Source organism: Anolis sagrei, chromosome 2 (genome assembly GCF_037176765.1).
Source record: "Anolis sagrei isolate rAnoSag1 chromosome 2, rAnoSag1.mat, whole genome shotgun sequence".
NCBI lineage: Eukaryota > Metazoa > Chordata > Lepidosauria > Squamata > Dactyloidae > Anolis > Anolis sagrei.
The window spans coordinates 121,455,621-121,481,261 of record NC_090022.1 but is presented as its reverse complement, the minus strand read 5'-3'; the positions used below and the strand labels follow the sequence as shown (position 1 = coordinate 121,481,261).

Genomic DNA, 25,641 nt, shown 5'->3' with positions numbered 1-25,641 from the left:
CCTGAGCCACAGAGCGGAAGAGAGAGCAAGTGGTGTGTGGGACCCAGTGGGGTGGAAGTCAAAAAGACCTCCCCCTCTGCACACACAGGTTAAACCTGGAGGGAATATGGGAAGCCCGGAAGAGTAGCAACATGTGTCAGGGCTAATTTGCTCAAAGAGGGGGAAAAGGTTAAAGCATTGCTGCAGCTGAGCTCTCCTCAGAGCTGCCTTGCTTGTCTTTAGCCTAGTTGGAACAGCCCACAACTGTATATCAAGATTAGAAAAGGTGTGTTCTAATTAATGGGAGTGCTGTGGACTCCCTCTCCGGTTCAACGGTGTCTGTGAGTACATGCAACGTGTGTAGGAGGAGTGCGCTTTCCCTGCCGAGCTCTGCCTGCTGGAACAAAAGGATTATTAAAACAGTTGCCCTGGGGATTATTTGCCAGAGTAGTTTGGAGAAACTTTGACTCTCTTCCTATGTAACAGCTGGGTGAAGGGCAGCATGAGAAAGACATCGTACACAGGTGAGTGGAGTTTGTTCAGGGGCTTTGAACCCATCTGTTGGGCACTGTATACATAAAGGAAGAGAAAGGCTGCCTTGTTCCGTTTGCTTTATCTGCTATGTATTTTGTAAAGTTCAAAGTTGTTTGCTGTATATGAACAACCATTGACAAAAAGGGGCTTCTGTGAAATAAGCATACATAGCCTAAAAACTAACACCTCTCTCTCCCTCCTTCCTTCACTCTCTCGTTTAATTGGATATTTCTTGATTTTTTTCTGAATGTATAATTTGGGTGTATTGGAGTTGCATTTTTCCACCCACTTTCACTTCCATTTTATCCAAAACAGGTTCAGAATAGTGTAGGGTTCAACTCATATGGTGAAAATGTGTAATTGAAAGGAAAGATGGTGATGGCACAAGTCCCACATACTGAACTCTGGAAGGCTTATGCTGACTTCCTGTGGTTTCTAAGGACTGCTTGTTGCATTGCAGTAAAACAAGCACATAGATTTAGCCTTTGCTTATTTCTGTGGGTGCATTTACAATGCATTTTGACACCTCTTTAGCTGCTTTAGTTCATTGCTATAGAATCCTGGGATATAGCATTTGATGGGATACTGACCCTTTGGCAGAGAAGACTAAAGATCTTGTAAAACTACAAACCCTGGGATTTGGTAGTATTGAGCCATGGCAGCTAAAGTGGTGTCAAACTGCATCAATTGTACAGTGTAGATGCATGCTTTCTTCCTCTTTACATCTAAGTAGTTCAGATATGCACTTCTTGAAACATGGACATTATAGGAGAGTTCACTGTGGCTTGAAATCCAATGCTGTCAAAAGCAAACCTAACATTTTATCAGAAAAATTCCACTCATTTGTAGCTTGTTTTGTATAACCTTGGGGACTGGGAACTTGTCACAAGGACTCCTAGACATTATTAATATGAGGGCAGATTGTAAATTAATTTAATGGATTGTGTGAAGTATTAAGAAGCTGACTGCCTGAAGTGCTAGATTTACAGACACTCTTGTTTAGGGCCTCAGATTTTGAGGGGCCTCAAAATGTGACAGGGATAGAAAAATTCCCCCTTGTTCAAAGAAAGGACACGGCTTATGGATGTCTTGATTGAGCTCTGTGAGGGAGGCCACTGGCCTGAATGTTAGATAATGTATATTTGAAGACACCAGGCTTCAGCCCCCCCCCCCCCCCGAAATTCTGATGGTGGTCCGCGAGAAGGCCTTACTGGTGCATTATTTAAACTGAAAAATTTACAAATCAAACTTAAACCTAACAAGAAAAGAAAAGAATATACATGAAAAGTGACTGCTACTCAATTCTTCTTTTACCATTTGGACTTTTGTCAGTAGATTAGCAGACTAAAATTTAAGATTAAGCAGAAGAACCCATTTGATTAGGATCTAGATGGCATGGATAGAATAGTCCTATGCCATTCCTGTGCCATCTGCTATGTGGAAATTCACAACACTTTCCTACTTAAGAGAATCATATACAGAATGGAGCTGCAGATTTCTGTTAATGCAACATGGGATAGATAATTAGATTCATACTATTTTCTGTATGAACAGTATTACTTTATAACTTACCATTTTCACAGATTGATTTGGAATGATTTGGGACTCGCGTCACTTTTATATTCCAGGAACAAGTTGAAATACTGAGTTCAATCAAAGAATTCAATTTCCTGGGTTTTGCATGTGTTTCTAAATTAGAGATGAGAGAATTTTCTTACTTAAGGAGTAGCCATTGTGAGTCCTAACTTCTGGTAGCTTTTACATTATTGTGACTTGCAATGAAAATATTAGAGGTCAACTTAAACCTACTTGCAGATGCAAAGCATGTGAGAGGATTATGGGACTGTACTGCACAGTACCCAGCACCACCGTCTGTGTGTACTGTCCGTACCCCCTGCTCACTATAAACTTGGTGGCCTTCATCTGTATGCATACCGTGTGTGTGTGTGTACAGTACCTTCACATAGCCAACATCAGCAGTGAGTGTGGATAGCATTTGAGTTGGTAGTGAGGATGGGTCCCTTTTCTCCAATTCTCAGTTCTCAAGGCAGCACTCAAGATGATAAGTGCTGCCTTAAAAAGGAGCATGTACATACAGTATTTCACTGATTAATTAGACCTGTTTTTATCTGAATGGCGGACTCCATGAAACTGTGGTTGATGCTGATGATCAGTCTTATTGATATCATGAGCTGCTATCACTTAAAATAATACAAGAGGGTTGTTTCTAGGTCCTCGTTTCTCAGGACCTGGGCTAGTCCTGACTTGGTAAACCTAATTCCTTCAGAACATAAAGGTTCTTTTTAAGAGTGATTTGTGTCAGAGGGAGATGACAAATAAAAGGATACTTCTCAGATTACATTTTTGTCATACAGTATGTGACCTACCAACATGCACTTTTTAATTATGTAGTTGGAAAGAATAGTGTAGGAACTACTATCTTGCGTTTCAGTGATTGTAACAGAAGCTGTACTTTGTTTCAAACTATGTTGTAAACTGACTTGTGTTTCATGTTGAGGGAAAGATAAGATATAAATTAAACAAGCTGTGGTTAAGGTGGCTGAAATTCGTGAAGGTGAAGCCACAGCTCCCCCTGTGGCCAGAATCGAGCATATCCTCATGAAGCCAGAAGGCTGGAATGTTACATTGCCTCTGTGTCTGTCTATATATGTTGCATGTCTATGGCATTGAATGTTTGCCACATATATGTGCATTGTAATCCGCCCTGAGTCCCTTGTGGGATGAGAAGGGCGGGATATAAATACTGTAAATAAATATGACTCCTTCCAGTGTCAGCATTTTAGTATATTTTCCATATTTCACATATTGTTGTGAAAGCTGGACAGTGAAGAAAACTGATGGGAAGAAAATCAATTCATTTGAAATGTTGTGCTGGAGAAGAAGCTATGGCTGTTCTGAGTCAGTAAGATCTGAGGACTGCTGATAATAAGGTGATTTAGAGGTCTCTCATTCACGGGGTCACCATATGTCAATGTTAATTTGAAAGCAATTAACAACATGAATTAGTAAATTGATACCCCATCACTGGGCTTACTTGGCAACTATGACTGGATTAGTAAATTGCCATTTTAATTTTTCCACAGTGACCCAGAATGATCTAGTTGTGACACTGAGAGGATTTTGGTAGAATATAAAATGGCAGTTTGCCATCCTAGCCTCTAGCTGTAGGGGAAATACAGCTTCTTTGCTCCAAACCACATTCCTGCTGCTGTTATTTGTTGGTTTTTCAAATGTGTATTTGCTTCCTGAAGCAAGTTGGCATGAAAAGAAAGGGGCAACTGGGATTAATTTATACACAATTTCATGTAAGTACAATTAGGTTAGTCATTTCATTGGAGATGTCTGAGAGCAGTCTAGTTGCTAGAATGGCCCACGAAGTAACAGACTGCGCTACTGATCTCCAAGCCAGGTGATCTCTTCATTTCATATACAATACTTAGCAACAAAACTGAACCAAAGTCTAATGCAATGCTTTTACTTCGTACAGGATATATAAACCAGCAAGGTACCTACAGAATTCCACACTGCCTAGCAAAATAAAATAAAATAAACCCTAATATTTTTTCTTCTGCAGTGTGAAAAAGGGCCCAGCCTATCCCTGCTAGCTACTGAACTGTATGTGACCCTGTGAAATTTCCTAGACAGGAATCCCACGTGGCTACAGCAAACAAGAATTGTGTGAAGACCCAGGTGGTTACTAAGAGCAACACCAATATATCTACTCAGTTGGTAGCCGAGCTCCTCTTTTTGCCTATTATGACATTATGCCCATTGAGTCGGTATTCCTCTCCCTTTCTCCCCTATTTATTAGTACATAGGGAATTTTATTCTGGTGGTTTAGAAGCCCACAGTAAGTTCCATTATTTATCAGAGTGACATAAATAGAAGGTGATGTAGGCAGTATATCACTATTTTTTTCCTTCTTCTGAGCATCATTGGAAGCTCATGGGCCCCTTTGGTTACTAGAAGAGAGCACAGTGTAATACAGCCCCAGATTTATTGCACATTTTGGCACACATAATACTATGATCTCACAACTGCTTTCAAAGCCAGCAACGACAGTAATTCTGCTCAGAAAGGCAAAGTTTATGAAGCTGAAGAGCCAGTGGGGGCAGGCTGTTCTTAGAATGAGTGTGTGCGCCTCCAAGTTGCTTGTCGACTTATGGAGACCCCATAAATTTCATAGGGTTTTCTTAGGCAAGGAACACTCAAAGGCAGTTTTGCTATTTCCATTCTCTGAAATATAGCCCACTGCATCTGGTATTCATTGAAGGTCTACCATCCAAGCACTAACCAGGGCTGACCTTGTTTGCCTTCCAAGAGCAGACGGGATCTGGTGCCTTTAGGGCATTTGGCCATTCTCAGAATACTTGCATTCTATTTCCCGAACTTTTGGAAGCAGCGGCATTCTTTCTTTTGGAATTAAAATCAGAAACATCATGCCACATGTATTCCTGGGAGGATTTATCCTGATGTGATTTGAAGCTCCAAGCATAATTTCTTTGATTCTGCAGCGCAGAGTGGTTTCTTGCACATCTACAAAAAAGAGGAGAAATTAGGAAAATCCAATTCAATATGTTTATGCTGTTTTATACATCTTCATGAAATTTAGGATAAATCTACACTGTAGACTTAATGCATTTGTGTATCGCTTTAAATGCCATGGCTCATTCTGTTGTCCAATAGTGTGGTGTTGATGGAAAATGTCAAGAACTCTAGAGTCCTTTCATACAACAGCATCTTTGAACTATGTTCCCACTTTTGCTTTCTTGGCTGCATCCCACTTTTCACAGATGTGTAATTCTAGTTGTGTAATTCCAGTCAAGGCCTTGGAACTAAACAATATCTCATTACTTTAAACGTAACTTTGCACACCCTAGCACATACCAATAATATAATAATTGTTCACAGAAAGTGGGAAGGATAATTTCTATTATTTTGATTCTAATCATCAGTAGTAATTACAAGTCTGATTTTCGGCAGAGTGTCTCATCTTGTACAGGACAGACATAATTATGACTCAGTAGTCAGTAGTTAAATCACTGCAAACTCTTCCTGGAAAACTCCTCCCATGCATTAATACATACCCAATTTCTCCAGGTGAGAAAATTAACACTGAATGTGTATTTGAGCTGATTTATGTTTGTGTTTTGAGAATAGACACATGGTGCCAACTCCTCAGAGATGTATTTAAAATTACACCTTAGGGAAATATCTTCCGGTGCTTTGAAATATAAAACACATAGTTGTTCTATGAATCTGCCTGAGTCTTATGATCCTTGAAGGAGGGCTTTCCTTAAGCCCTACCACTGTTTTAGGTAAGGACACAGACGAGGACCTTCTTGGTGCCTACTCACAGGCTGTGGACTTCCCTTCCTTGGGAGGTTAGGCTGACCTCCATTCTGTTCTTCTTTGGCAAGCAGGTAAACACTTATTTAAATATCAATTTAGTGATTAATCTGAGAGCTTGTTCAATATTGTTCTAGTTTTAGAATTGTTGCAAACTGCTTTGGATTTTATGTGGGGAGAAAGATGAGGTATAAAATAATAAATAATCAAGTTATTAAATTTTGCCTCTTATATTGGATATTGTAAGGCAAGTGTGATCCAAGGAGAGCAAGTTTCCTTTAAGCACGAGGAGTTCCTTTGCAGTACAAAATCTTGATAGAGCTGCCTTCCAATTCTTTTTTGGCATATGTTCAATATGATCTCTAACTCCTTCTTAGCAGTTCTGTTACCTAAGCATTGGCTGTTTCATGTGACTTTTGCTCCCTGGCATAGCACTTTAAAATTGTTGTTAAAGTGTTTTGCTTTGTCTTCAATATCATTCTTCCATTTTTAAATTCAAAACTATGTGCAGTCAATAATAATAATGATAATAATAGTGATAATAATGATGATAATGATAATGATGATGATAAAACTTTATTTCTATCCTACTCTATCTCCCAAAAGGGACTTGGGGTTTAAAACAAAAATTGGCAAACATTAAATGCCAAGAAAAAGCTAACAAAACACATCAAATCATAGACAGCCAAATAAACAACATCAAGGTATACTTATAAAACAACTCAAGAATGACAAATGAGAAATTTAAATATACCAATATAACAACTGGGACGCATTTCTCTAATGAGTCTAATAATAATAAGGAATTAAAACATTTAAAATGTATAATACAATTTGCGGCAGGCTGCCCAGGCTGAAGTAAGTCTCCATTAGCTGAGTCAGAGCTTAATAAAGTGCTAATCCTCCTTCTCCCGTATCCTTGAGTACATAGGTGAGTTTATAACAGCTTCTTGAAGGAAAGAAGGGAAGGGGCAGTTTTCAATTCTTTCAGGAGGGAGTTCTAGAGGCGGGGGGCGATCACGGAGAAGGCCCTCTCTCTCATTCCCACCAGTCACACTAGAGATGAGGGTGGGACCAAGAGAAGGACCTTCTCCATGGATTGCAGTGCTCATGTTGATTTATACAGAGAGGTGGTTTTTTAAATAGTCTGCGCCTGAACCCAGACTATGTATTTATGTGACAATTAAAAATGAATTCAGTGGACAATTAGGTTACTAAGGCTTAAAATCAGAAGGCTTTCTTCATGGTACCAAGCCTGAAGTCTTTATAGCACAGTGATAGAGAATATTTTTAATGTGTAGACAGTGTTAGGACATTTCAACATGAACATTTCAAATACCAAGACTACAGAAACCTCAACTTAACCTTCCCAGGTATAGAGCCTTCCATGATCCTGAAGGTCAATCCCTACAGCCATCCCACCTCTTCAGGCTCCAGTAGCTCAAGGGAGCAGGATAGCCACCCTCTTCTCCCAGTCTCCCAATTTCCCCAGTAAACCTATTCAATTTCCTCCCCCTCCCCCAAAGCTCCTGTCACATTACTTTGACATGACAGGAGCTTGCTGTGGGAGGCCTGCTAATGGAAGTAGGCCTCTCCAGCAAGTTTACTCGGGAAATAGAGGGCTGAGAACCGGTGGCAATACCCACCAGGTCAATTTCGGATTGATTCTGGAGGGTGTCTATCTGCTACTCTACCAAAATGATGGGGTTTTGGCATACAGTCTGGCCTCCAACCCAACAAAAACTGGTATTTACAATGCTGGTTTCTATCAGGTTTCAGGCCTATGTGGAAGGACCCATTAACTGGATAAATACTATTCTCCAGAATCCTAGATCAGCTACTTAACTAAGGAGATGTAGCTAGCATCTCTTGAACCAACCACCCCTCAGTCTACTTTAATAGCCAGCAGCTGGATCTGGTGAAGGAGATCTGTTCTGCTGGTAATTATGGTGTAAGGAAATTGAAATTTCCTCCATCCTTTCTGCCAGCAAGTAAGATTGTAACAAGGACACGGTCACAGCTTTGTTTGCTGTTGGGAAGGGGTGGAAATGCCATCCTCTATGGATCCTAGTCAGCTGCTGGATGAATCATTTATTTGGCAACTGGATCTTAAGGTGGTCTGGGAAGACATCTGCATAGATTAAAATAACTACAGGAGAGTTACCAATCCATAACTCTAGATTATGAATCAATAATTTTCAGTACTGAATACCAGAAATAGTATTCAACTCTCATATTGTCAAATACTTCTTGTTTTGCAATATCTTCTCCACTGCTTTAGTACTCTCGTACTTCAGCAGAGGTGGACAATTATAGATGTAGCCAGTTCCAAGGCCAGCCCCAGAACTCCACTTGTTGCTACTGCAGTGATGCTTCATAATTAATTCTTGTGTGACAATCCCTTCTGAAATGCAAGTGAAATTTGTAACAACTGTTATTTGCTAAAAAATAAATAAATATAGAATTGCAAAATCGTTTTCTAGCTGGTGTGGCTCACTAAAAATAGCTCATAGCAGCTGGACTTCCTAGCCACAACAGTTGCCCTTCAAGTTACAGTTAGCTGGTTTGGTGCCACTGATGAAACTCTTGGTAAAATGTCAACACTAACTGACTCATCACCCTGGCAAGAAATTTACAGTTAAACCAGCCAGGATACTTCATTTATGCTTTTTTATTAGTTCTAATAAAATATGTTTTCCAGGTTATATCATTATGTTGATTTAAAGTCTAATCTAATAACATCCAACTTAGGAAACTGGTTTATTGGAGTTGAGTTTTTCTGTTTGAATCCTGCACAGAGATGCTATGGAAGTACCGAATGTACCTTAAACAAATAAAACTACAACGGCATATCACCAAGTAATCATGTTCTCCTAATCCATGGGGTATATGGAGAATAAAAGCAACCACTAAACCAATAAAGTGTCTTTAGCAAAGCCTTCAGGACATCAAATGAAGGCAAATAATGCTGGCACCTTGCTGAAATGAAGCAGGTCTTATTCTGGTCAGCATCTGGATGGAAGATCTCAAGAGGTCTATATTGAGTACCATGATGAAAGAAAGGCATGTGTACTGATATGAAGGTTTTTCTGAGTATCTTAGCCCCTCTCCAGACAGTAGCTTTATTGTGGTAACTCCCACAATAAAGGAGGGGCTGTCCAACTAACATTCAGGACAGTTCTGAATTATTTCGATACAAACCACGAAAACCCTAGTTTGTAGTGAACTAATTTGATAGTGGGTTTATTCTGTGCCTTCTTGGAAGGCGCGGGATAAATCCACTATTTCTGGTTCTGGACTGCAGAATACCTCTCCCCGTTCTCCTGGTGCATCATTTCTATGTGCTGGAAGAGCTGGGTGAAGCATGTAATGGAGTGTGGGTAAGTTTTCATTAATTTTCTAAAGGGTCTGGGGGCTTGTGGGGAGGGGGATAACAGTCCCTTGCAAGATCCATTAGGTAACAGTCAGGTTTATTTCCTAGGGCCTTTCCACACACCCATATAACTCAGAATATCAAAGCAGAAAATCCTACAATATCTGCTTTGACCTGGATTATCTAAGTCCACACTGCCATATTTTCCCGTTCATAGCAGATAATGTGGGATTTTATTCAGCTGTGTGGAAGGGGCCCCAGATGGCAGTGCTAACATTCAATACATAGAAATAGGCATTGATCCTTCCCCAGGTCAGGAACTTCTGAGGTGGGGAATTAAAATTTATGGAATAATTGAATAGAAGAATTGGATTTCAGTTAGGCCCCTTCCACACAGCTGTATAAAATCCACAGTGAACTGGTTATATGGCAGTGTGGACTCAGATAACCCAGTTCAAAGCAGATTTGTGGATTATCTGCCTTGATATTCTGGGTTATATGGCTGGGAAAAACTAGATAAAATTTGCCCCTGGGACTTACCATGAAAGCTAATTTTGTAGAAAGATATCATCTATTGAGAAGGTCATTTCAAATTAGTCTGACATCTAAACCACAAAGTTGTGTCGATCTGTGACCTCAGCTCTTGCTTCCTTTTTGCATTAACTTTTGCTGTACTACTTTGCAAATTTTGCACTTCATGTAGCTTATAGTTTGTTTCAGGTTATCTGCAAGCAGAGGCGGCCCTAGGTAATTTTCAACGGTGAGCAAACAGTATTTCGCCCCCCCACCCCCAACCAATCACTGATATATATTTTCTGTTCATCATTGGAGTTCTGTGTGCCATATTTGGTTCAATTCCATCATTGGTGGAGTTCAGAATGCTATTTGATTGTAGGTGAACTATACATCCCAGTAACTACAACTCGCATATGTCAAGGTCTATTTTCCCCCAAGAGCGCCTCAAGAGCGCCCCTGGGCAAAATCAGCTATACTGCAAAAGCTTACTTTGTGTAATGGGTTGAGCCGCCCCTGTCTGTAAGTAATGTTCTATTAGCTTTCAAATAACCCAACTGTCCTACTTTAAAATCACAGATGTGTAGAGGTTTATGGGGAGGATGTGTGTACGTGTTTTTGTCTCCTTTTAATCTAGAAGCAACCACTAGCTTTGCATTTCCCATTGAGCAAGCTAGCATAAATTCCTGTGGTCTAGTGTTGTAAATTGACACAGAATCACATGGAATCGAACAGCTTGAGTTTACAGCTGGTAGTGACCACATCGTATTAAAGGTCAGTTTTCTTCACTCTTTCCAAGCTTCCCTTCTCTCTCCTTAAAACCCATCCTACAGCTAAAAAGCAACCATTTTCTTCAATGGAAAACACTATGCTTTTGTTCAAGCAATAGCCTTTCTTGATTACTCAATGGCATAGTTATATTTTCAAGCCAGTAAACAGAACCCACAGTGCCCAGTCATATTTGCCTGGAGACTTTAGGATTATGAAATTGAACCCATTCACTTAGATCACTTATCAGCTTTCTATGTGAGTCATTTCCCTCCGTATGGCTCTCAATGAGCCTGGTTTCAGTATTATTGTTCTTGACTTCTGACATTTTCTTAGGTAAGATGCCCTACCCTTGAGTCAGATACTGTGTGGCTATGGGGGAAAACATTCTTCTGTGTTGCTTCCCCACATCCTTGGCTCAGTAAAAAATTGGCTTGATGCTCTGCTGTCTTTGGTTTTGCTATTAAAATGCAGTATTATAGTGATATCTTAGGGCCCATCCAGACAGTACCTTTATCCCAGGAGCTCCCACAGCAATCAGGAGGGTGGCCAAATGCCATTCTTGGTAAACCTGGAAGTAATTACAACAAAAGGCAAAAAAAGTGAGATTTCCAGGTGTGAGAATATTACAGTTTTTAGCCAAATATCTGGATTTTTGCATGTCTGTATGTCCCTGCAATCGGAAATCACGGGATTTTTTTATCTGGGTTTGTTCCCAGGTTTGAGATGCTTGTTCCTGATTGGTCAGTTCCTAAAAAGAAAGTGATACTTGAGTAGAAAGCAAAACTTTGTGTGCCAGAAACTTCATGAAACATGTGGAGGGCACCTTTTCTCTCGCTAGAACAAAGTTGTGGCCCCTTAGTCAATGTTGTATGCGTACATCTTTTGACAAGAAGAGCAACCAGGGACAGCCATGTATAACCCAAGAACATCACCTTGATATTCTATGCCACTAATACAATACTAAATCGATCTGGACAGATGGTGAGGCAACCTGTAAAAAGTGTTGTGAAAAAATCATAAACAAATCTGATTTTTTCTTGAAGTTCATCATAGATTTCTCCTTGATCAGCATAGTTAGTTTGCCCATCTCTGCTAATTCACAGATCATCAGCCATTCTTCTTGCGTTAGGATAACTGGTTCCTTCCACTTCCATAAGTGAGGAGACTCTGAACTGAGGAGACTTTGAACTGATAAGTACTGAGAAAAAAGTTCAGTACTTTTCTATACAAAATTCAGAAATATTTGGGGTGGGTTTTGTTTTGCATTTGCATAGAAGATAAAATTTTGCACATGAAACATTTTATGCAGAATATATTACTGTGTAAAAATAGTACTTTCCACACTGGAAACAGCCTTTTCTGCACAGAAATATTGTTTCCTGTTAAAATTACTTGTTATTTCCTTTGGGAATTAAATGAGTAAATAGTGTGATCATAAGTTTGAATAAAATCACACTTGCCAATACATAAGTCAGATACAAACTTAAAAATGGTTGCTATATTTCAAATAGATACCATATGTGTCTTCATAATGGCACAAGCTAAAGCTTAACAGCTGATTGGCTATTTCATAAGGGTTCCTTGTCTTTGAAATAGACTTGGAATAGACAGTCCTTCAAACAGTCACCTTCAAATAGAATACCACTTTTGAATAGCTGCTCGAATAGCAGACTTTGTATAACTATGTAACTGAAAGCCAGTATGGTATAGTGTTTTGAGAATTGGACTCCTGGAGACCAAGGTTCAAATCCCTATTTGGCCACAGAAATCACAGGATGACTTTGAACAAATTATAATGTCCCAGCCTTTGAGGAAGGCAATGCAAATCTCTCTAAATAAATCTTGTCAAAAAGCACTAGGATTAGGTCAACGTAAGTCAGAGTGGACTTGAAGGCACATAGCTAATGCAACTATATAACTGATTCCTGGGGGTAGAGAATAAAAATTAGCAACTCTCATTAATGCACATAAATTACAGTATCAAATTATTTTTCATACATTTAACTTCTCCTTGCAGAAATCTTTCAGGCAGAAAACATTCATGTTGAATTCCTCCTTCTCCTTCCAACTCAAATGTGGTTCACATGGTTTGCCTTTGACTCAGCTATAAACCTTGCAGTGTGTCATTACCCTAGTTAAGTATTTTATGGGATTCATCCTCCAGTTCAAAGACCTCCTTGCTTGCCTTTAAATCCCATGGCCTCTGTGGTTGGTTAGATCAAGGTTTCCACCCCACTCCTGTAATGTCAAAAGGAAATGTTACTGGGCTTTATTATCAGAATTGCTCAATGTTAAGCCTACCAGCCAGAAACTGCCTTTCCCCAAAGGTTTTTCTTTTGTGAAACCATGAATACACAGGATATCAATGAGCCAATGTCCATCCATTTTTTCCATCCAATATGCATCATTAATGCTATTTTTGTAAGGCAAGACTGCAAATTATTAGGTCCCTGCTGTTCTAGAAATTTGTGTGTAGCATTTGTATGCAATACAGTATTTAGTATTCAATCAGTTGTCATATATAGATCATATCATTCCATTGAATAATAATGGACAATTTGGTTTTTTTTTGTTTTTTTTTAATAATCTTTATTAGATTTTCATTTTACACCAGTTCATGACTGAGGGAAAGGGGTGGGGTAAGGATTGATGTTGTAAGGGGGAGGGTGGTGTGGAGGGAAAGTAAGGAGGGGTGGGAGAGGGTGGGGTAGGGGTAAGTGTGGGGGTGTGTAGGAGTCCTGGGATGAAGTGTATAGTGAGGTGGTTGCCGCGACTTCCCGCCAGTCTTCTAGGATCATCCATCATTGTTATGCAATATCTTTCTTCCTTCTTGCTAGCGTCGGCTTTTTGTCCTGTACTTGTATTCCTCAGCTTGGCAGGTTTGTTTGGAGCGGGATGCCATTGTTTTTAATAAAGTCTATATAGCCATTCCATATCGTGTCATTGTGTTTTCCTTTAAGTCTCTGAGAGAGGTTGTCCATCTGGATAATGTCCCAGATTTTTATGGTCCACTCTTCTGTTGTTGGGATCTCTTTTTTTTTCCAAACCTTCGCAAGTAACAGTCTAGCTGCTGTGCTCAGGAGGAAGCATATCTTTTCTTGGTTTTTATCTAACTTTATGTTTGTAATACCTAAAAGGTATGTTTCTGGGGCCAGGGGGAATCTAATTTTTAGTATTGTTTGTGTTATTTCATGAATTTCTTTCCAAAATTTTTTGACCAAATTACATGACCACCATTGGTGAAAAAAGGTGCCTTTTTCTTTTCCGCATTTCCAACATAAGTCTGATCCATGTTTGTTAAATTTTGCAATTTTTGCGGGGGTATAATACCACCTAAAAAACATTTTGTACCAGTTCTCGCGGAGATCACTGGCTTCCGTATATTTTAGTTTTACCTTCCAGATCTCCTCCCATTGTTTTACTAGTATTGTGTGTCTCAAATCTCTGGCCCATTTGATTTGGCATTCTTTTATTTGTTCTTCCTCTGTATTCCACTTCAATAATTGTTGATATAGGATTCTAATTAATTTGGTCTTTTTCTTCATGACTGATTCCCATACCCCCTGTTCTTGACTAAATCCTACTTTTTTATCCTCCTTAAACTGTTGATGGATCTGATAATGATTTGAGTGTCATTTCCCCACCTCCCGGCTCTTCGTTTTTCTTTAATAGTTGCTGGTAAGTTAACCACTTCCTTTCTTCTAATTCCCTTTTATGTTTTGCTTCTGTGGGTGATAACCACAATGGAGTCTTCGAATATAATCTGGGCTTATATTTTTCCCAGGTTTTTATAAGGGATGACCTAATATAATGGTTACTGAAGGCTTTTTCCACCTTTCTTTTATTATGCCATAAATATCCGTGCCACCCCGCCCTGAGATCATGGCCTTCTAGTGCCAGTAGTGGCCGGTTTTCTAGGGTGGCCCATTCCTTAAGCGCAACCAAGTTGCACGCCTCATAATAAAGTTTAAAGTCCGGTAGCCCTAAGCCTCCTCTTTTTTTATCATCCGTTAATATTTTTAAGCTTATTCTCGGTTTCCGGTCTTTCCATATAAATTTTGTAACCTCCTTTTTCCATTTTTTAAATAGGTAGTCAGTTCTCAACACCGGGAGGGTTTGAAATAAAAATAAAAGTTTTGGAAGTACCGACATTTTTAGTAGTGCGATTCTCCCAAGTAGCGAGAGATCTTGATGTTTCCACCTATTCATGTCCTTTTGTGTTTTGTTCCACAATACTTCGTAATTATTTTTTACCAGATTTATATTACTTTTGGTAATAGTAATCCCTAAATATCTAACTTTATCTTCAATTTTCAATTCTGCCCGTTCTTGTAGTATTTCTTTTTCCTTTTGATCCATGTTCTTTGTTAATAATTTCGTTTTTTGCTTATTCAGTTTGAAGCCCGCCACCTCTCCGAAATTCTCAATCTTCTCTAACCATTTCTTAATATTATTTATTGGATCATCTACTATACAGACTACGTCGTCTGCATAGACTCTCAACTTAAAGTGGTAACCACCTACTTTAATTCCCTTTAATGATATGTCTTCATTTATTGCCCTAATCATTGTTTCCATAACTAGTATAAAAAGTAGGGGGGATAACGGGCATCCTTGGCGTGTGCCTTGCATTATTTTTATGGTTCTTTTGGACTCTATTCCATTTACTATGAGTGTGGCTTCTTGGTTTGAATAAATCGTGTCTATGGCATTTGTGAAGTGGAACCCCATGTCTAATTCTTTTATTAGTAATTTAATATATTGCCAATTGATCCTATCGAAAGCCTTCTCTGCGTCGATGAACATAAGGGCCAGTTGTTTTTCATTATGATGTTCATAGTACTCAATTGTGTCAATTATTATCCGAATGTTGTCCTTTATTTGCCTATTTGGTAAAAATCCAGCCTGATCTCTTGAAATCCAATTTTTTAGGAAATTTTTCAATCTCTCCGCCAAAATTATTGCAAAAATCTTATAATCTGTATTTAGAAGCGATATTGGCCTATAGTTTTTGACTTCTGTTGGGTCCATTCCTTCTTTTGGTATTAGAGTGATATTTGTTTTTTCCCATGATTTAGGCATTATTTTGTTTTCTAATATATTGTTTAAGATATCTTTTAGTAAAGGGGCCAATTCGTCTTTGAATAGTTTATAGAATATGGCTGTAAAGCCATCTGGGCAGGGTGATTTATTAGGTTTAAGTTTACGGATTGCTTCCTCTATTTCAAAGGTGGAGATTTTCCCGTTCAAAATTTCTCTTTGTGTTTCTGTTAATTTTGTTAGATTTAGGCTACTCAAGTATTTGGAGATATTTTCTAGAGGTATGTTTGTATTTTTGTATAAGCCTTGGTAAAATTGGATAAATTGATCGGTAATGGTCGTATCAGTAGTGTAAATTTTCCCCTTTGCTTCTATTTTGGTTATTATCTGCTTTTGTCTTCGCTTTTTAATTTTTCTTACTAGCCATTTCCCAATCTTGTTGGCATTTTGGAAGTGGTATACTTTGGTAAATTTCATTTGTTTTTCTATGGTTTCTGTTTGCAATAAGTCCAATTGTTTTCTGAGCATTTTAGAAGTGTGTAACAATTTCTTATTGTTTGGTTTTTTTTAAAGAGAGTTTTCCGTTTTGCTTAACTTTTCCAGTATTTCTTCCTGTTGCTTGTTTTTTCCCCTCCTTTTTATGACTTCTTGCTGTATGAGATAGCCTCTCATGACTACTTTCATAGCTTCCCATTGGGAAACTATTGAGGTCTCTTGTCCTTTGTTTATCTCTAAGTATTCCTTCAGTAGTTTTTTATTTCTTTCTATATCAGTTTCCTTTCTTAGTAGATTTTCGTTTAATCTCCATCTGTATTGTCTATTGGTCCCTTTGATTTCAATCTCCAATGCGCAATGGTCGGAGAAGACCCTAGGCATAATTTCGATTTTTTTAATTTTTGTGTTTAAGGCGTTGCTTATCCAGGCCATATCGATTCGTGTCCACGAATCATGTCTTCCTGAATGGTATGTGTAGTCTCTTGTTTTATTATTATGATGCCTCCAAGCATCTTTTAAATTTAATTCTTTTAGGAGGTGTAAGAATTTTTTGGGTAGCACTCCACTCTTATTTTTGTTACCATTTTTCTTTCCTTTTAGTTGGCATTTATCTATTACTCCATCCACCACCCCATTAAAATCTCCCAACAAGATTAGTTCATCATATTCCACATTGTTTATTTTTTTAAGTAAGTCTTTCATGAATTGGATTTTGGGGCCATTTGGGAAGTAGGCATTACATAGTAGAATTTTTTGGTTTTTTAGTTCAATTGTAACTCCTAGGTATCTTCCTTCTATATCTTTGAACCTTTGTTCTGGGTTCATCCACTCTTTGGCATATATTACCACTCCCCTCTTTTTTCCACTGATGGATGCGTAGAAAGTCTTCCCTAATTTGTCTTGTACTAGATGTTTTGTGTGTCTGTCTGCTATATGGGTTTCTTGTAAGGCTATCAGGTCTATGTTTTTCTGCTTTAAGAAGTTAAAAAGCTTCTTTCTCTTGCTCGGCGAGTTCATCCCATTAATATTATTTGAGTATATTCTAACTTTTCTCCTACTCATCGTTGTTTTCAGGCATTTCCCACTGTAGTATCTCTTGGGGGACCACTAGCTGGTAGTTCTCTGGGGAGAACTCCCTCAGTCTCTTTTGTTCTCTATCATCTTCTCCTTCTGACTGCTCCCTTAGCCATTTATAAGCATTTTTTCCGGTTTTATCTTCATAGTTTACTGCCACCTCCTCTTGTTTTGAGTCCATTTGTTCCTCTTCCGGATTCTTTTTACTCGTTCTATCATGGTATTTCTTCTGTTTTAGGTCTGGTGTTTTATCCTTGATGTGGGAATTATAGAAGGCCCGTGCACTTTCTTCTGAATTTAACCAATATTTTCTGTCGTTGAGTGTAACCGTGATGCCCTCGGTTTTTTCCCATCTGAATTTGATTTTTTTTAATAAGTTGCTCCGTGAGGAAGGTGAATTTTCTTCGCTTCGCCAATATTTGTTGGGGAATTTCTTTCATGACTGTAATCTTCTGTTCCTTGAAATGTATTGTTTTTTTTGTGTTTTCCTTGAGGATTTCGTCTCTGGTACTCTTCCGGCAGAAGCTAACCACAACATCGCGAGGTGTCTTGTGCTTTTTTGCATAGCCCGTTGGTACCCTGTATGCCCTATCGACATCTTGTCCGATAGTTTCAGTACTTACGTCTAGCAGTTCTGCCAGTAATTCTATCAGGGTTTGCTTCACATTTTCGTCCTTTGCTTCTTGTAGGTTTCTGATTCTTAGTTGAAATTCCGATTCTCTAAATTCCAACCTTTCCATTTGCTGCTGTATTTTAGTGGTTGTCATTTCCATCTTGCCTATTTTAGATTCCATTTTTCCCTGATTCTTGGTTATTTTCTGATTTTCAATTTTCATTTTGTCTACATCTTCTTTTATTTTACAGATCTCTTCTTTCAATTCCGTCTTCATGTTGTGTATTTCAGATTTTAATTCCTTATGTTGTTCCTCGTGCTTTGCCGATAATTTCTTTATTTCCGCTAGGATGTTTCCTAAGACGTTTTCTTCCGCTGGCTGGTCCTTTTTAGGTTGTCCTTCCAGTGTTGGGTCTATTTTGCAGAGAGAGTCTCTTCTTGATTGGCTTTTGTATGTCTGAGGGTTCTTTCCTTTCACATTTTGAGTTGCCATATTGTTCTGCCGTTTCTTATCTCTGGGGTTACTATCAGATTTTTTGTTTATTTATTTATTTTAAAGTTAGTTTTTATTTATCAAATTAACTGGGATATATTCAATTTCTTACCTTTATCTATTTTCGTCTTCCTTCCTGGGTCTAATTCTTTTATTCCTGAGTTTCCTGCTCCTCACTTTTTCCTCTGCCTCTGTTTAGGGCAGAGATATCCTGTGCCTTCACTCCTCTTCAGTCCTTGTTCCCTAGCTGAATTTTTGGATTACTTGTTCAGGAACGCAGTTTGCTTGGTTATCGCTGCCGATTTCCTCTTCTCGCGAGGCTTGGCTCTTTCAGAGGCTCTATGAGGGTTCTCGCGTTGAGGTACTTCCTCTTCCCAAGGCCTTGTTGGATCTCACTTCCGGGTCTCCTCCTCCTCTCTTCTCGCGGGACCCGTTTCTTGCCGAGACTCTGTACGCGATTCCCGCGCTGGGACGCGAGATCTCCTTTATCTCGCGAGAGCTTGTAGGTCACTGCCTGTTCTCCGGTGGTGCCTCGCGTGGGAGGCTACCAGCCTCCTCAAGGACAGCGCGTCTTCGACAGGGGTGGGTCCTTTGTCCCTCTGTTGGCAATCTTCCAAGCGTTTTCAAGGTTAGTATCCTTTGTCCTTTGTCCTTCTGATTGGCACCCTTCCACGTGTTTACAGAGTTAGTGTGGTTTGGGTATAAGAAGTTTTTTTAGGGGGTTCGCACCCTCGTACGCTTGCTTTAGGAGCCTTGAAAGGGGCTCCAAAGAGTCCTCTTTTGGATATTTTCCTTTCTGTTGGATATTGGATATTTTCCTTTCTGTTTGTTACTGGTTTCAGCTCCTTTTCTCTTCTTTAGTTATCCCCTGTGCACTTTCCTTTAACCCCTTTGGCCCCCGCCGCTCGCTGTGCCTCCGGCCTCCCTCTCCCCCTCCGGGCGACCCTTTCCGGCTCGTCCTTTGGGAGAGATAGGGGGGCTCTCGGCTCTGCAGTCCCTTCTTGCAGGGAGGGAGCTTCCGCTCTACCCAGCCGCGGTGGTCCTCTTATCTTTTGTTTGTCTCTTTGTCTTATTTATTTTTGTTTTGTATCTTCTTACCTTTTAGTTCCTACACACTCGGCTACTTCCCGCTAAACCGATGTTTCCTTGTCGAATTGTCGAATTTCTTATTGGGTTTTTCCCAATTCCTTCTGCCCGCTGTTTTGCGGATGTTTTCGCTGTTTGTCAACTCTTGCCGGCTGCTGGTTCCCGGATGAGCTGCGCGCTTTGATATTATATTATGCTTCTGGTTTCTTCTTCTTTAAATCGGTGAATTGGTGGTCTATGGAGGGGTGGAAGCTACAATGCCTCCTACCAAGTATTGCGTCCCCCTGCCGTTCCTCGTTGCCGGGCGTCTTGGACCCCCCCTTGAGGGGGGAGCCACTCGAAGCCGTCGGCCGCTGGAACCGGGGATTCCCCGCGATCTCGGACCATCTACGGGTGGGGGTCCACTCTCCCCCTGTTGCCGCTAATACTGGTTGCCCCCGAGCCCTTTCCGCACGCTCTCAGAACACGTCCTCCATCTTGCGATCACCAACCGGAAGTCATGGACAATTTGTTTACCAGATGGTCAGAAGAGTGCTATGTACAAGAAATGAAATGCATTGATGTACTTAAATGGTTGTATACTACATTTACTTGTCAGAGTAAGACTCTCCAGTCTCGGCACAGCAAGCGTGAGGTTCCAAAAATAAACAAACTCAGGCAGCATTCTAATTTCAAGGTAGCTTTTACTCAAAGCATCTATACACAAAAGACTACATGGTGGAACTAAAGAATGGCAACGAACAAAGCATAGCAAGAAGAAGACACAGCAATCGAAAGATCCGCCCTTCCGTGTTATCTATGTTCTTGGCTGGTACACTCCCTAATTTTCTCAGGGCAAAGGAATTTTGTGTTATCACAGCTTCACTGTCTGGCCTGTAACTTTGTAACAATAACATATGTGAACTGAACAATAAATGAACATGACTGAATCCATCTTTGAAAAGCAATACTAATACATTATAATACTAATGCAAACACATTGAAAAAACATAAATATGAAATAACTATAACTATTCTGACATTACTCAAGTCTAATGACCTCATCACATTCACATAAATCATCATCCTATGACACTTCCACCCTGTCTTGGGGACGGAGCCCCAAGCCAGCCATGACACAACATTGTGTGACTTCTGATGGAGGCCCCACCCCCAACAGAGGTGGAAGCATTGTTAGGAGGCTTCCAATGGAGTCAGTATGGACCCTCTGCAGAATGGCAACACTTCACACTTGTGATGTGTGATGGGGAAAGTGTTGTCAAGAGGGAGCTGCACGTGGGGCAGCAGATTCACCATGCTGCTCCAAACACTTGTATGAAAAGCCCAGAGGAAACCACTACTCTGAAGGTGGGACAAGGAGCTGGGGCAGGGGGTGAGGAGGCACAAAGAGCCTGTTCCTCGTGGTGGTAGCAACCTCGGAGCTCCATGGCACTCAGAGAAGTAGGAGAATGCCTGGCTGGTGAACCAGTTGTTACTGCTACTTAGCTGTGGATTCTGCCTCCTGGGTGGCCTTGAGATCTCTTGCCTATTCTAGGCTCAGTCCCACATGACTCCCAACTATCCTCATTCATGAAGCTTTCAAAACATTCCCTTGGTTTTGAAGGGCTCATGAATGAGGCGAGTTGGGAATTGTGTGGGGTTGGTGAGTTCACCAGTCTTGGCCTGACAGAGAGAATTGGCTTCTCAAATGGCCTCATCCATGCAGCCTATCTCCCTGATGCAATATACTTATTCTATTGGGTGCATTACATTTGAGGGCAAATTCATTTTTTGTAATGTGCATCTTCAAAATTGAAGTGTTCATTACATTTGATAGTACATTATACTCAAGAAAATATGGTAATAAATTATCAGTATAATTTACACAAATATCTGATGTAGACATACCCTACCCTGGTAATGCTGTCTTATGAAGAGGGAGAAACTGTGCTGGATCTTTTGCTTGCAAGTTCTGGTGATTCTCCAGGATTATGCAGCTAGTGATGGCCTCTCTACACTTCCATGCCATGCAATTTCAAACTGCAAGATATTGTCAGTGTAGACCCATATAATACAGTTCAATGCAGTGCGACTACATTATATTTATTTATTTTAGTTATTTCATATACTTATACCCCGCCCTTCTCACCCCCAAGGGGGGGACACAGGGCGGCCTCACAGCAAACACCATTTGGTGCCATCATAATGATAAGAACAATCAACGAATTCATTAAAATAAAACATTAAATAAACAGTTGTTAAAACGTGGCAATTAAAATCCGAGTCAGGGTCAATTCATTGTCACTTTGCTTATGTCTTCTTCATACAAGCTGCTGTTCAATGGTATGAAACTACCTTGACCCCAATCATGCAGTTTCAAGCTGCATGATATGGCAGTGTAGATAGGGCCTAGGGCATGTAATGGGAAGCATACTAATCAAATTGTTAAGGTCACAGATCCTGATTCTGCTCTTGTTCATCTCTTTGGAAGCTTCAATCAATAACACAGTACTTGAAGTCTAAGGATCATTGATCATTGAACAATACTTTCTGGGTCATTGAACAATACTTTCCTTGATGTTTTGTGAAAGATTATGGGAGGCATATATTGTTCTATAGAATCTAAGAATAGATTTGTCCACTTACCAGAATGGTATATGTATTGTTAAATTGTTAAATTGTATCTTTAACAGTAGAAAGAGCAGTATGCTTGTATGCTCCAATCATGTTCTGATATGTGGCACAAGTCCTGAATATGTGCAGGTTTTCTACAGCTCTTCCTATGTTAAAAGCTGGGGTGGAAAAAAAGTGTATGAATATACAATGTTATGTTCAACATATGTTGCTGGCATGTTTTAGCTAGAGTTGCCATGTTTTGGGAAAAAATGAGGACATATTTATGGATTGACTACTAAAACCACCAATTGCTACAATGACTCTCAGGCAGGATTAGCAGACAAGAGACAAAGCACAATCAAACAGAAACATTCTCTCTGAAAAAGAGTTCAAGTCTTGGAAGGAGGTTGTATAGTGAGCCCATTTTAGCATGCTCTCCAGCACTGGTGTTCAGAGGATCACTGAATATGATAATGCTGCAGATTTGGCTGAGCATCTTACACGTGCTGTTGCCAAAGCTACAGGGTGTCTATTTCAATGGTTATTCAAAGTTATCAAAGCAAATTTGCAAAGTATCATAGGCTGTCAAAATTAATTAAAGGAAGCCAAGTTGTTAAACATTCTCCCAGGGAGTTAAACAGAATGTTGAGTCTTCCTCAAACAAATGAATACATAATTACAAATGCTTTTAATTTCATCCAGAGCTTTGCAAAATGCTTTCTATCTTGACTCTAAAATATACTAGCCAATTACATGAAAAGTCTATGAAAAAGCCAGCAGAGGGGAAGCAATGTTATTTTTATGAATCTGAGAGAATGACTAATCTCTTACTCTTGGAGCTATACACTCTTTGTCTTTCTTAAAATAAGTTAAATTCAGCATCTGAAGAGTACAACAAACATGGAAGGCCAGTTTCAAAAATCTTTCCTTGGTTGGCTTTGGATTACTGGGTGATAGTCAAGCAATAAAACGAGTTATAATTTTTTCCTCTTCTCTTGCAATCAGACCCCTTTCCTCTCACCCTTTGCCTGCTTTATCTTGTTAGGACCTCACTTGAATTCGTCACACATTAAGCAATTATTCCAGAAAATTAGCAAATGTGATCCACAAGTAGAAATAAAATCCAGAATTGAGTAATAATTGTATTGAGTTGGTAAGATGTTAAAAACAAAGGCAAACTTTTGAGTTGTTTGATAAGTACAAAATTTGGGGAAGTGATGAAAGACTTAAAAGCACCCCACAAAAAAACCTGGCCATTATTTCAAAAGGTAGACTAACTTTCAAGCTATTGTTTAGTTACAGGAAGAAAAATCAGGGCATGACATTTTCATTGTGTTCCCAATTTTGTAGAATTACAGTAAATAGCTTAAGAAATTTGGGCATTCAAAGAAAAAGGGCAAGGCAAAGTTATGAAGTATGTATATGGTTTCTATATGTGCACTCACTCTCTGCAGTGCTAGAATTGGGGACTGAATTATCTTTTCTTTGGAGGAGCCATGCCCTTATTTGCTCCTCTGAAGTTTCATCCCTACTTTCAGAATGTACTGTAGAGTTTCAGTAAAGTGGTTAACCTATCAATTCATAATTTTTGTCCCCTTCTGTAGACAAAAATGTCAGTGAAATGTTAATTGCTTAGATTGAAACACACAGGCCTCTGAAATGGTTTAGAGCAGATGTGCAGAATCAAAACTGAAAATTACATTAGCAAACCTGGAAATTAAAGGTAGGTGTTGCCTTTTGTGAACAAAGGCAATTGAAGCCAAACTAGTAGCTGTCTCTACTGATTGTACAGAATGAAACAATAAATGAAGTAGAAAGGTGAATGTTTTGCCAAAGGTGTGATTCCTCTTCCAAATAATACCCATTCTGACAAATAAAATACCATTTAAAATGACAAAAGACATGCTAGGTTTGCCTTAGGGTCATCATAGGTTGTATTAAATGACTTGAAGGTACACACAGCAGCAGCAATATATATGTATGGGAAACCACAATATAGTTCTACCTGGATGCCTGGTGGATAAGTGACACCTTCTGATATTCTCTTTCAGTAACTTAGCTGAGTAAGCATCTTCTGGTCTGACCCCTCCAGTTCACCTTAACAACCAGATGCCAAATTGAGGAGGTCTGTACAGCTGACAATTGGACTGCAGGCATTTCAACTCTCCTCTCACCAGCAAGTGAGGCTGTGGAGAAGAACTGTGACAGGCTTCTACACCAGACTGTCACAGCCATACTTGCTGGTGGGAGGAATCTGGAAACATCTTCCTTACAGGACAAACTTTTTTTCTGAATGGGTCTGAATACTATTGAGATGGGATCTGCATCATTTATGATCATGGAATTAGTGATATAATCATGACTTTGTAGTTTTTATGGTCCCAGAACTCTAGATTATGAATTCATACTTGAAATACAGAATGTCAGCCTTACACATGCCTATAGTTGTCAAATGCTGTTTGTATCACCATATAGAAATTTAATTTTGCAGTTTGTCTAATTTATTAATGTCTTAATAATAAAATTGCATGTCTTAATGATTTTATAGAAGATCTTATTGTGTCTCTTGCAACACCATTTGGGAGGCCCTCAATATATAAAATATAATAATATATAGAAATAATAACATTGTAATGTAATAATCCTAATCTAGTATATACTAGCCGTCCTCTGCCACGCGTTGCTGTGGCACAGTCTGTGTATAAATTCAGCATCCGAAGAGTATATGTGAGCATCTGAACAGTCTGTGTATATGTGTTTTATGTATGTATATGTGTGTGTATATATTTGTGTAGATGAGTGTCTGCAAATATTTATATAGTTTTGCACATGTGTTGTAATGTATTATTTGTTTTTTGGCTTTTTAAGCCCCTTCCGATGTGTTTTCCAGTGTTTTAATGAGTGATGGTCACTTGTTGGCCTGATAAGTGTATTGTATCCGAATTTGGTGTCAATTTGTCCAGTGGTTTTTGAGTTATGTTAATCCCACAAATGAACATTACATTTTTATTTATATAGACTAGCTGTCCCCTGCCACGCGTTGCTGTGGTCCAGTCTAGTGATCTGGAAAATAAAGTAATGAGAAAGTGTTGGTTTCTAATATATGTAATTTCTTTATGCTTGTGGGTAAACAGTATTTGATTATGTTTTCTTGCCCCGGTGAAGGGAGTGGGACTGGGTGGCCTTAAGTATTTTCTATTGGTCTGGGGGTTCTGTGTGGGAAGTTTGCCCCAATTATATCGTTCGTGGGGTTCAGAGTGCTCTTTGATTGTAGGTGAACTAAATCCCAGTAACTACAACTCCCAAATGCCAAAGTCTATTTTCCCCAAGCTCCATCTGTGTTCCTAGTTGGGCATATGGAATATATGTGCAAAGTTAGGTCCAGGTCCATCATTCTTTGAGTCCACAGTGCTCTCTGGATGTAGGTGAACTACAACTCCCAAACCCAACATCAATGCCCACCAAACCCTTCTAGTGTTTTCTGTTGGTCATGGTAGTCCTGTGTGCCATGTTTGGTTCAATTCCATGATTTGGTGGAGTTCAGAATGCTCTTTGATTGGAGGTGAACTATAAATCTCAGCAACTACAACTCCCAAATGATAAACTCAATTTTTTGAGTGATGGTCACTCCTTGGATTAGTAAATATCTTGTGGCCAAATGTGGCAGCAATTTGTCCAGTGGTTTTTGAATTATGTTAATCCCAC

At 39.4% G+C, this 25,641-nt stretch overlaps 1 protein-coding gene across 1 annotated transcript in view; it reads left to right on the top strand.

Moving 5' to 3' along the window:
* Window positions 1–223: 223 nt before the first annotated feature.
* Window positions 224–25,641, top strand: part of SEPTIN9 (septin 9) — a 259,663-nt gene continuing 234,245 nt past the window's right edge. Inside the window, exon 1 of the mRNA XM_060764567.2 lies at window positions 224–503. Within this exon, the coding sequence (XP_060620550.2) occupies window positions 482–503 (22 nt within the window). The 5' untranslated portion in view covers window positions 224–481. The remainder of the gene's footprint in view (window positions 504–25,641) is intronic.